The sequence below is a fragment of the Grammomys surdaster genome, unplaced genomic scaffold (assembly GCF_004785775.1).
Source record: "Grammomys surdaster isolate TR1022 unplaced genomic scaffold, NIH_TR_1.0 126153, whole genome shotgun sequence".
Taxonomy (NCBI): domain Eukaryota; kingdom Metazoa; phylum Chordata; class Mammalia; order Rodentia; family Muridae; genus Grammomys; species Grammomys surdaster.
In genome coordinates, this window is record NW_021620961.1 from 5819399 (window position 1) to 5833134 (window position 13736).

Consider the following 13736-nt stretch of genomic DNA (forward strand, 5'->3'; position numbering starts at 1 on the left):
GATAGATAGATAGATAGATAGATAGATAGATAGATAGATAGATAGATGTATAAAATGTCACACTTATCTTCACATGCCACCTTAAGATACCAGAGCATTAAAAACCACTCCACTTCAGGAATTGCCTCTATTATATCTTCCTGTGGTCATGTATGTGGGCATTTTCTGTTAATTAATGAAGGAGCAATCAGCCCATGGTAGTTGAAGCCAAGCCTGGAGAGATGGGCCTAGACTGTTTAAGGAATATAGCCGAGCAAGCCATTAAAAGGGAGCCAATCAGCAGACCTGTCTTGTGGCTTCTGATTCAGTTCCTGCCCCCAAGTTCTTGCCCTCGTATCCCTAGATAATGAGCAGAAATAAACACTTTCTTGCCCAAGTTTCTTTTGGTCATGTTGTTTATAACAGCAATAGAGAAGTAAACTAAATCATTTCCTAGATTATTTCCTTCTACCATGATTGTCCAACTCATCTCTTACCCAGAAACAATAGAGTTAGTTGCATAGACCTGAACCTTCTGAAGTCATGAGACTAACCTTTCCTCACTTCAGTTGTTTACCTTGTCACATCAACAATTAAAATTAACAGAGAGAGAGACACACACACAGAGAGAGAGAGAGAGAGAGAGAGAGAGAGAGAGAGAGCGGGAGGGAGCGGGAGGGAGGGGAAGAGGGAGAGGGAGAGAGAGAGGAGAGAGAGAGAGAGGAGAGAGAGAGACATGCTAGTCTTACTGTATTTTTATCCTAGTTCTCCTTCATTCAGTTCATTTCAAAAAAAAAATTTTTTTCATCTTCTCTTCTCCCTTTTACTCCGGCCCACTCGCTTCATACACCCCTACCCCACTCGCTCTGGGTCCCAATCACTCTGGCCCTGATGGCTCCGAGCAGGTCCAAAGTACACTGTAGCTATCTTCAGACTCCCATATGAGGGCATCAGATCTCATTACAAATGGTTGTGAGCCACCATGTGGTTGCTGGGATGTGAACTCATGACCTCTTGAAGAGTAGTTGGTGCTCTTAACCGCTGAACCTTCAAAATATATTTGTAGTCTGTTTAGTTTAGTTATAGACGGTAATAATTTTCTTTGCTTTTCTATATTCACAGGGTCTTATTTCTAAATGTTGGAGCTAAGGATACTTCAGAATTCATACTTTGGGAATATTAGGGCAACTCGTATCCAAAATAATATCAATAGAGAAGTATACATGCCAAAAACAGTAGAGACAAACTGAATGACCACCATCAGTTCTGATAAAGCTCAAGGACAATCAATGCGGATTTGCTTTTCAATTAATTGCATGAGCAATTGCAGAAGGATACGTCCCTTCTAGGTTTAGACTTTTTAAGCAATCGATTCACACCTGTGACACATTAGTATAAGATAATTTTCTTAACAGGATTAGTTCATGAAGCACAATTTCCAGTTATTTTCCTGCTTAACCCTTAATTACTTGCCAAGATGTTACCTAAATTTCTCTGTATCTCAAGTGAAGTCATGTCTCCTTCAGTACAGACTGTAGAATGGATATGGTGTATTTTGGACACTTAATGAAGTTAATTTGAAAGTTACCATTAGCCATCATTAGATATGACAAATATATTACCCATCAAAGCATTTTATAAATAAGTCTAGCAGAACCGTGTTGTGCAATCATGTTCCCACTCCCATTTTGCAAAAGTATAAGAACAGAATCCAGGGAATTTTGGTAAATTGCTCATCATATACTATTTACAACAGATAAAGAAGACTCTAATATAGGCATTTTGAGCATCACTAGAGTTTGCTCATAAAGGTTATATCATTGAAAAATAATGCTTGATCTTTTTCAAGTAATTTTTTCTGACTAAGTTTTTTTATCTTTAATGTGTGTTACTGTCAGTAGTCTCTTTGACAAACTATTTGACAGTTGTGCTAAAAGTAATCTTAATAGGTACATAAACTTGCATAACCTGAAAGGTGAAATTCACGGTAAAAAAAATCAGATACTGATTCAAGTAAATCATATCTTCTTGAGTAAACTTTAGTCTGCCTTATACACATCACAAGCTGTATTGCAAAAGTCACTCAAGAACAGTCTTATGTCAAAGTTATGTTATATTTGATTTACTGATTATCTTAAAACATATCTATAAACACATCAAGGTTAAATTTTGATATTTATGTTTAATATTTATATTATACAATTTTCAAATATATTAATTTTTAATTGATTGTTATTATTCCTGGGAATGGCAAGATCTGATAGATTTTTTTATGTTAGTTGAATACAAACTATCCCATATACCTATATAGGAAGAATGATTTGATACTTTTCATGAATTGACACAGAGCAAAGCGAATGTACCTTAAGTAAGTTATATAAACTGATTATGTACTTACTAAAAATATTTCTGAAGTATCATAGACACATAAGGAATAGAAATACTATGAGAAAAAGTTAACTGAAACTCAAAACTACAGATGCCCTTTAAGGAAATAGTTAAACTGTACACAATGAATTATAATATATTTATATTATAAAGCAGAGTATAAAATCATCTTTACTTTCTTCTAGCATCTTTGAATAACTTCTCAATAGCATTCCCTGTAACGACACCAGGTCAGTATTTGTATTTAGAACATTGTGTGTATGTATGTATGTATGTATGTATGTATGTGCGTGTGTGTGTTTACTTGTGAAGACATAATATGTCCATAAACATGTAGACATAGACCTGAGGTTGAAGAATTCTGTCTTGCATCTTTCTTTCAATCTTAAGTATTCAGACAAAAATATTTGGCCAGACAGGCTGGATAGGAAGCTCTGGTAACCCACCTCCCTTTTCTCAGACACCGTGTGTAGGATTACATATTTATACAACCAGGCCTGTTTTTTTTTTTTTTTTTTTTTTGAGGCAAGGTTGTCAAAACAGGTTTTGTTCTGTGTAACTTTGGCTGTCCTAGAACTCACTCTGTATACAAGGTTGGTCACGAACTCAGAAACTCACCCGTCTTTGCATCCCAAGTGCTGGGATTAAAGGTATTCCACCATTGTCTGGTCAGTCCCAAATTTTTTAGGAGTTCTGAGGATCTGAATTCAGTTCCTCATGTTTACATGACATCAGGAACTTTGCTAACTGCACCATGTTACCTGCTCACAACTCAGTGGTCATCAAAATTTGTGCCATTATAGAAGAATATATTTTATTTCTGCAGCTAACAATGTATGGTATGTAGTCTTCATTTTAAAATATGAAAGTCATATTTTAATTAAAAGTAATGTAGCTGAGAATATTATAAATTTAACAATACCTAGTTATTTATGCCAAGGACAGATATTCCTGATTTTGATACTCCTGTTTTATTTAAATTTTATATGGTGTGTGTATTATTTTACAGCTGACCCATGTAACGAGACCCTGGAGATAACACCTTTAAAATAATCATTGAGGAAATGTTTTGCATTTCCAGAAAATAAAACCAAACTCTAATGCTACCTTATCCACATCAGCACTACTCTGTCTCTTTCATTTAAGTTTCTATCTTGGCTTATAATATTTAGAGCTTTCTCTTGTCTCATCAAAGTAACATCGCTATTGGAAGAGATTTCTTTGAAAAATGAAGGATATATTTTTGTACAATTAAGACTAGTTACCTTAAAGTGTAAAATTAATCTGCAATGGAAAAAAATATTAAATAGTAACCAGAAATCTGAAACCTCCTTGTAATTCGGCCAACTACCAAATCCAACAGATGCCTTGTTTTATAAATTCTTTGATGTCAGTGTCCTAAAAACTGTGTGACTATTAATCTTCCCTTGAGCATTGCAGAAGTTATGCTAAATGCCAATCTTAACTATTTATCATTAACAAATGGAAATTGTTATAAGATTGTAAAGATAATACTCTTAGTGTTATCCGTAATGATGATATTTCCGCAATTTTTGAGACAAATACATAACTGGGGCAATCATTACATCATTTAGTTTCCAGTCAGACCTGTTAGGGAAGTGACTTTTTTCACATGTAAAAGACATAAAAGAATATTTAGGAGGATGGAGAGACAGCTCAGCCATTAAATATGATTACTGCTCTGGCAAAGACCTGAATTGGACTCTCTGTATATCTTAGAGCCAACAGCTTTTACTAATTCAAGTTCCAGGTGATCCAGAGCCTTCTGCCTTCCATTCATACCCCACATATGCACATGGTGCACAACTATACTTTGGAAACTTTCAGGTTATAGGCATAAGATTAGTTAGTGATTCCTGATGTTAACTTAATGACCATTGAATAACATCATCTCCTTAGAAAGGGAAGAGTAGGTAAAAGTTTAAAACCTACATTTAGTATTTTGAAAATCAATGAGTAATATGCATTTAAGCTTAGTTTATTATTATAATTTAGCTATCTCATTTTGTAGTTATGTATCAAAAACGTCATATTAAATCCCATAAATTTGTAAAATTACCTTCAACTAGAACAATTGTAAAGTATTAAAATAACACATAAAAAGGTTTATTAGAACCAGAGCATGTCCAACATAAACAAAACTATTCCAAATAAACTTGAACATTCTTAGGTGAATTTATACAATAAAGTCCTTATAACCTGTCTAAAATGTGTAATTACAATTTTAATTTCACTTGTCTTTGCAGATAAGCTAACAACCAGCAGTTCTATGACAACTCTAGATCAGACTTAATATTATTTATTTTATTTATGATTTTGTTTGAATGTGTATGTATGTGCCAGTATGCATATGTGTACATCTGTGGATGTGTGTATAAATGCATGTGTATATTCATTTTTGTATGTATGTTCATTTCTCTGTCTGTTTCTCTCTCTCTCTCTCTCTCTCTCTCTCTCTCTCTCTCTCTCTCTCTTTCTCTCTCTCTCTGCGTGCGTGTGTGTGCGTGCACATACCTGCCAATGATGCACTTGCCAAAGTCTAGTAAACCTCATATTCCACCTTGCAGATTCCAAGAACTAACTTCATGTCTTTAAGCTTGAAACAGAAACATTTTTCATGTGAGACATGCTTTGGTTTCTTAGACATTTGAGTCTCTTAATTCTAGAAAAATACTAAAAAATGAAGAACAAAATGAAAAAAAAAACAGAAAAAGAGCCAAATTATTATTATATTTTATTTTATTATTTAGTTGCTTGCTTGTTTCCTATTGAGAAAGAAAGGGTGTGAAATAGGTTGAGTGAATGGATGGAGACTTTCTGGGAGGAGATTGGGAGGGTAATTAGAATACATCATATAGACAGGGAGAGTACTTTATACTGAAGCAATAATTTATTTCCAATAAATATTATGCGTACCATTATTTTGAGATGGACATCATTCAAATACATAACTGAAAAACACTGTTTCTAGGAATGGCAAGATCTGGTAGTTGACTATAAACCATTCTATACAACGGTACCATGAATATATACTTTTCTTAAATTAATACAAAACAAAAGAAACTTAGCTTTGGGAAATTATACAAATAGATTACTCAGTTACTAGAAAGTCACCCAAGACACCAAAGCTAGATAATAAAAGGGACAGTGTGAGAAGTGTAAGAAGGAAACCCAACAAACAGATGTCCTTTGACCAACATTCCAAACAAATCCAATGTTTTACAGCCTATATCAAAATCAACTGTCAAATCAGTTTTACTTACTTAAAGCATCTTGAGTTCTCACAGCAACAGTTCATGTATTGACTCCATGTGAGGTCAGTACTAAACAGCACAATGGTCACCTCACATTGAACCCCACAAATGTGCACTCAGCAACTAATTAATAGCTGTAAAACAATTTTTAAGAACCTTCCAAGATTTATCCTTAGATCTAGATATGTGGGGGAAATCAGAGATAATATATGCTAATGGTTCCCAATAAGCTAAAATTATATGAGCTATTATAGTTTAAATGCATTTTACTTATGTATTGTACTCAATGAATGAACATACACTATATGTACGTCCAGTGCCTATGAAGGTCAGAAGAGGGTGCCATATCCCTGGGAACTAGTTACAGATGGTTGGCAACCACCTTATGGATGCTGGGAAGCTCGCCCAGGACTTCTGCAAGAGTAACAAGTGCTCTTAACTCCTGAGTTATCTCTCCAACCTCACTGTATGAAACATTAAATAGTACTTAGAACATTTTATTAAGATAAGCAATGATTATTTTAATGTCAGTTATCTTTTCAGTCCACTGGCAACCTAAGATCAGGATAAATAGCATATCTACAATAGGTGCTAAAAATGCAACAACAACCACCACAACAATAACAATGATAACATAGGAAAAGCAACTCAGACTGTAACAATGATTTTCAATAAATATATATATCATAAATCTGAGGATAAAATCAACTTTGCTTTCTTCTAGCACCACTGGGTAACTTATCAACAGCAGTTCCTGCAACAACTTCAGGTCAGTTCTTACAGCATCACATTAACTTAAACTGCAGTGATATTTTACACTAAATTTATAACATAAATCTAAGGATCAAATCAACTTTGCTTTCTTCTAGCACCTCTGGGTAACTCATCAACAGCAATTGTTGCAACAACTACAGATCAGTTCTTAGAGTATTACACTGATTGCCATAAATATGCAAAATTACTTGTCAACTAAAATAACTGTAAAAAAATAACAAAATAGGTATATCTCTAGATCTGTGCAAAATTATATAATAAGTTAGCATGTGTCTTAGTTAGCATTTTACTGCTTTGAACAGATACCATGACCAATGCAAGTCTTATAAAGGATTACATTTAATTGGGGCTGGCTTACATGTTCAGAGGTTCAATTCAGCATCCTCAAGCCACGAGCATGGCAACATCCAGGCAGGCATGGTGGAGGCAGAGCTGAGAGTACTGGCCACCAGGCAAATAAGACAAGGGTATTAAATCCCATACCCACAGGCCACAACTACACCAACAAGGCCACACCTCCCAGCAGCGCCACTCCCTGAACCAAGGATATACAAAGCATCACAGCATGTATTAATAATTTACGATAATGTAAAAATTCTAAGGTAAAATATTGTACAGAGAAAATATATAATGAATAGCTAATATTCACTTAAAATATTTTAATTCCTGACTTATTTATTTATTTGTTTGCTTTTACTTACTCGCTTCATATTCTGATCAATGTCCACCTCCCAGTCACCCCCTTTCACAATCCTTGCCTTCTTCTTCATCTCCTCTCCCCTTCTGCTCTGAGCTTATGAGGGGCCCCCTGGGTATCCCACCACCCTGGTACATCAAGTCTCTGTGAAACTAGGTGCTTCTTCTCCCGCTGAGACCAGACAAGGCAGCCCAGCTAAAAGAACATATTCATCTACAGGAAACAGCTTTTGTATAGGCCTGCTCCAGTTGTTCTGGAGTCTTAATTTCATATATATATATATATATATATATATATATATATATATATTAAAGTTTTTGCTATCATTTGGAAATTATGTGGTGCCTCAGTAGTTTCATAAACTCTCTAAAGGGACAAACATGGTTGCATATTGGGGGTTAACATCTCTATTGTCTGACTTACTTTTATATTCTGATTTTTAAAACTATGGTTATCACCAGTTGCCAGGCCTGTAATCACTAGGATTGAAACATTTTCTAGAAAGGATGCCATATTTATCAGATACTGAGATGTTCCCTTTTGACTATATTCTCTGCATACAACATAGACAGACTTGTTCTGTTAATGTGGTCCTATTATCATCAGTGATAAAATACTGATTGACTCATTTGGTCAATATTTTTCCATAGAAGTGTACTATAAGCTAGTTCCCAGTAGGTTATATTCATTGATTTATTCTCCAAGTAGAAGAACACATGTGTCATAGTTCACACTTAGAAGTCAGAGGACAACGTACAGGAGTCACTTCTCTCATTCCATGTGTGGGTCTCAGCAATCACACTCAAGTCACCAGGCTCAAGAGCAAATGTCTTCACTCTGGGCCATATTGCCCTCCTCATGTCTATCTGTGAAGCGCTATTTTCTCTAGAATCCTAGTAAGTTGTACACTGGGCTTCTCTGGTATATTTTTTGAGATTATAATTTATATTACATTTCTCCCTTCCTGTTCCTCCCTCCAAGCCCTCCCATATACACCTCCCTGCTATTCTTCTCATTGATCGCCTCTTTTTTCACTGTTACTGCATGCATGCATTTTCATATACATACATCTCATATATGTGATATACATATTCCATATATATGTGATATGTCCAAGATATCATATAAATTTATGTATGCATGTAATATATATATGCATATATATACATATACATATACATATACATATATATATATATACACGTAATCTAAAATATAAACTGTTGAGTACATATTATGTCAGTTGTATGTATGTTTTCAGGGCTGACCATTTGGCACTTCAGTGAACAATCAGAGTGCTCTTCTCTGGGAAAGACCACCTCTTTCACTCCAAGCTTTCTATGCTTCCTTGTGTAGGATTAAGGCCTCATGGGGTTTTCCCTGTCCAATTTGGCATGGCTGCTGGTGTTATCCTTGTTCAGCTCATACTCAGGTGGTCACGATGGTGACACTTGCCCTGGCCTTAACTTAATCTTCACGGTAAATGGCCAAAGTATGCCCTAATATTTGAGTAAAGTCAGCAATGTCAAACACTCAAATCTCTGCTTGTTCTCTCCCAATTGGTTGAAAATTCTCAGACTCCAGGAATTCCTAAAACAGAAGGTAAAACTGAACACTCTACACAAAGTCACAGACATATAGTGGTCCAAATTAAGAATTTGGCCATGATGATATAGAATGTATATGTTACATTCTAATTTGTAATTTTAATATTTAGTAAATATATAAAACATCCCATGGATCTCAAAAGTACTGAACTTGCTAAGCAGGCCCAGAGCTCTAGTTTATAATGGTAACATCATATAAAAATGTTATATGATATTGCTCATTCTTGAGACGACATGTTCTAATTCATGCATTGACCAACTGCAGCAACTTCTCCTTGTACACTTAGAAGGTTATTTAGCATCTTATAACTTAATAAATATCACAGAGTATAAATAATAAAATACAGGCCTGAGATGGTGCCTAGATATTTCTCGTTTTAAACAGTAGACTAAAAATAAAAAAAGAAACAATTCAGATACCCTGTCACTGTGGACACCACAGCAATTCACACAAAGGAAGACAAAACCAATATTAATTAGGTCAGTTTTCCTACTGACTTACATCAAAATAACAACTTCATGTTGTCATAAAAGAGATTTTTCTAACACTAGACTTTAAACATGATTTTCAATTGGTGGTGTTCATTTAAATCTGGTAACTTATTCAACAACAAATATTGTTTCCAACTATTTCCTTTCACTAAATTGTCCTAATTAACTCATAGGCAATTGTTGTAAGGTAAGTAAGTAGTGAAATACAATATTCTGCTTGGCATTAAGTTCATATACCACATGAGTCCTGAATCCTACCTCTCATTTATTTCTCCCATACAGCGAGACACTATAGATTTATAGAGAGGAACGAGGCAATTAAACTTGAAAACTGCAGTTTCCAAGCAGTAATTTATTATGAATATGTCTTTCAGGGATGTTAAGTTTATTCTCATTTTTATATGCCTTAAAGATAGAGTTTGAGAAAAATCAACAAACACATGCATCATATACCCAGCATTAGTACTGTAATAAATTCTGCCAAAGAGAATTTTTATTTGATAACAGGTAAAAAGTCCATGTGGATTATGTTCTTTTGTTCAGCTGCCTTTGTCGCCAATTACTGTAAAGTTTTACTAACCAATTTGGAGCACTGGAGGGGAGCGACAGGAGCTAAGGTAGCATCACACAGATTGATTTCTTGGCTGCTGCACTGTGCCTGGAGGGGTTCTTTGGGGCACTTGCTCATATGCTTGCAGGCTTCCTACATGGCAGCTTGTTCTAGTCCTTTGTTGCTGACTGTGCAAGCAAAGATTTCAGAAACACAAAGGTTTCAATACTATAGGCTTTCTCTATTTCAGACAAAATGCAACGTCTTGCTGCTATTCTACCATGGTGGAGAATTTGAGAATAGAGGAAGGAGAGTAACAGTCTGTTTTTTGTTTTGTTTTGTTTTGTTTTGTTTTGTCTGGTTTTTGTTTTTGTTTTTGAATGACATGATGGTAGACCAAAAGAATCTAGGAAGATTTGTACCCTTAAGCCAGAGATTTTATCCCTTAAAAAATATATGTGGTCTTCATTGGAAAAATGACTACTTTCAATACATTTTTTAAAAAAATTTATTTATTATGTATACAGCATTCTGCCTGCACTTATGCCTACAGGCCAGATGAGAGCACCAGATCTCATTGCAGATTGTTGCGAGCCACCTTGTGGTTGCTGGGAATTGAACTCAAGACCTCTAGAAGACTAGACATCTGAGCCATCCCTCCAGTTCCTTGTTTTCATACTTTTAAACCTTCTTCACTCTTTCATGGTATGGTCCCAGCATCATTACATCTAGATAAGTTAGAGCTTTCTATGTATCTTATATTGATGTCCTCTTGTCAAGATATCACATATAATCTATACTTGTCTATCTAAGATACTTTTAGGCATTCTTCTTAATCCAATTTAAATGTGAGTTCTCTTGTGAAGATGGTTTTAACGTTTGCCTAATCCTCAGTACTTCTACTGCACCCTTAACACCTCATTAAAAACGATTAGCTTGCAGCTCAGCTGGTGAGAGATTGCCTCCTGCTAACCCCTGGTTATAACTTTTCACTGCCTCATAACCTGGGTGTAGGGGTACACATCTGCAATCTCTACACCCTCAAAATGGAAGCAGAATGATCAGAGTGTCACGATCACCTACAGCTACATAGGGAGATTGAGACCTGCTTCTGCTTGAGACCCTGTCTATAAATAAATAAATAAATAAATAAATAAATAAATAAATAATATTTTTGAAAACCTACTAAAATGATTAGTGAACTATTTTCCCATATCAGGTTGAGGGAGAAGAGATGCTGTATTGTCCCAGACTTTTTGTCCTTTTAGGTTTGTCTCCACACTTTACAATTCCATGACCTAAGTAGCCATAAAAACTTGTTGATTAATGATCACTAAAGAGATATGATAAATCATCACAGTCAAAAGCCACTTGAAAACGAAAGGGTTTATTTCAGCTCACAGTTCCACATCACAGTCTAACACTAAGGGAAGTCAACAGATCAGGGATCTGGAGGCAAGAGACAATCAAGGTTTGCTCAGCTGGCTTTTTTACATACCCCAGGACCACCTGCCCAGGAGAGGCACCACCCAAGATGAACTGGGCCCTCCCTAAACAATCCCTAATTAATAGATGGCATCGCAGGCTTGTTTACAGGCCAATCATTTTAAATGACTCCAGACCAAGTAATGTTGACATACAACCACTCATCCCAGGAATTAAAGGGTACTGAGCACCATCTCTTGCCAGTGTGACTTTGGAGGTCAACAGATAATAGAGAGACAAGTACAACTTTGCTTCATGGAAGCAAAGATCCACAGGCAGCATCAAGACAGCCAAAGTCACTTTCTTTCCTAGTTATTGCCCCTAATCTAGTCTTCCAAGTGTTGAAACAGAATCATTGGGCCTGTACATATTTAAATATGTGTTTATTTCCTACCTGTTTATTTACTACATTATCAAATATCATGCCTTTTGAAAATTGAGACACAGCAATTAAATAACTTACTTGATAAATAGCACTTATATTCTAAGTATTATGTGCACTTGGGTTTAATAAACAATACTTATGTCTATTTTATTAAATAAGAATATTCTACCATTTGAAAATAGCACTGATACTTATATCATGTTTTAGATGTTAAATTTTCCATTTGTCTTCCAATGATTTGTGTTTATTTTAATCAGAACCATATTTAAAGATCTAATTTAGATGTTTATATATTTATCAACTCTATCTCTAAATGTTTAGCTTGGCATATTGATAAAAAATATTAGATTTTATTTCTCTGTTGATTTTATAGAGCATAAGAAATAACAGAATTCATTTTATAGTTTTTGTTCCAGCAGATGGCAGTACAATGTTTCTTTTCCCGTTAGAAATGCCAGTGGATGTCTCTACTCATTGCACATAGTAGAAGCATGAATATCACTCACTGGGTGGAAAGAAAAAGATATGAGTTTGAAAAGGAGACATAGTGGGGGAGTCTGGGAAGAGCTGGAAGGGAATTAGGGATACAAATGATCAAAATATATTACATACATGTATGATATTTTCAAAGAAGAAATAAAAAGTAAAAGTCTTCATAAAAGTTATAAAGTAATAAAACAAAATGTCACAGAAATAAATTTTTGAAAACCCTTAAAGCACCATTGATACTCAAATCACAAACTAAAACGTTCAAATTTCTACATTTTTCTGAAAAACAAGATACATACTATCTTGTAGGCATATAGGATTCTTAGGATTGAACTTAAAATTTCAAAGTGAATTTCTAGAAGTATGTGTGTCCTGGTATGTCTCTATACCATGTCCATGGAAGCCAGGCAGTTAAAGGATAAACAGACTGAGAGCTACAAAAATGACACTCCTGGGCAGACAGAATATTATCTAGCATCCTGGAGGTATGTGTTTATACTGGATGCCCTAAAAAAAAGGCTGGGATTTTAAAAGTAGAGGATTATAGAACAGAAATAGTCGAAGGGTTTTTCCAATTTTATTACAAAGTGCACTTGCAAATAGACATTTTATCTCATGTCAAAGTACCTTTCTTTGAAACAGTTTCCTATGCAGAATGTATAAACTTTATGAAATCCACAGTATTTAAAAAAAATAACATTCAAAGTACATGAAGTTTCTACTACATGCTATGATAAACTTTCCAATATATTATCTCATATAACTCAATCTTGTTCAAGGTAGAAATTTAGGGACTTGGATACTTCTTTATTGCTGTGACCAAGGAAGGTATAGACCTGAGGTAATGGTTGAGAGCATACATCCTGATCAAGTATAGGACAGAGAGAGAGGCAGAGAATGCTAACTGGAAATAGCTTTGACATGTCAAATCTGGCCCCTTATGACACATCCTCTGCAGCCTAATCACACCTCCTAATCCTTTCCTAGGAGTTTCAACAACTGAAAATCAAGTATTCAAATATAGACCTTATTGTGGGGGGGGAGGCATTCTCACTCAAATCACCATAGAGGCTAAGTGATTAAGTGATTAAACTATACATTTACAAAAATAAAAAAAACAGCATCAATATTTGCGTTTAAAATCAGCAGAAATAAACTTTTTTTATAGAATTTAAAGTGATATAACTTTTTTCTTTTTACAAATGACTGATTCATCAAAAGAAATAAATATTTCTTTTTGCAAAATGAAGTACGTCAATCCATTATGAAGCTAAAGCGATGAAAAACACACAAGCAGCATTCAGCCACTGTGTACATCGTGTATAGCTAACCAATCAGAGGTTTACTGTCCAAAAGCTTATGATTTGAATCTGTCTTTTAAGGCAATGTCTCAATAGAGTGCCAACCTGGTTCACGGCCCTGTGCTAATTCGTGGAACTGTGTAGCAACTGATTTGTTTTGTGATGGAGAAGTGAACTGTCCAGATGGTTCGGATGAAGACACTGGGCTATGTGGTAAGGCCACTCACCGACTTTCACCCTTCCTCCTTTCTTCTCCCTGACAAAACACTCTCTCTCTCTCTCTCTCTCTCTCTCTCTCTCTCTCTCTCTCTCTC

At 35.1% G+C, this 13736-nt stretch overlaps 1 protein-coding gene across 2 annotated transcripts in view; it reads left to right on the forward strand.

Annotated features, from left to right (window-relative positions):
* Tmprss15 (transmembrane serine protease 15) overlaps window positions 1-13736 on the forward strand; it is a 104023-nt gene that overhangs the window by 10821 nt on the left and 79466 nt on the right. Inside the window, exons 5-9 of one of the 2 annotated variants that reach the window (XM_028757237.1) lie at window positions 2553-2597; window positions 4635-4665; window positions 6362-6411; window positions 6512-6554; window positions 13502-13635. In XM_028757237.1, coding sequence (XP_028613070.1) covers window positions 2553-2597; window positions 4635-4665; window positions 6362-6411; window positions 6512-6554; window positions 13502-13635 — 303 coding nt within the window. The remainder of the gene's footprint in view (window positions 1-2552; window positions 2598-4634; window positions 4666-6361; window positions 6412-6511; window positions 6555-13501; window positions 13636-13736) is intronic. The other variant, XM_028757238.1, reaches the window with a different exon arrangement.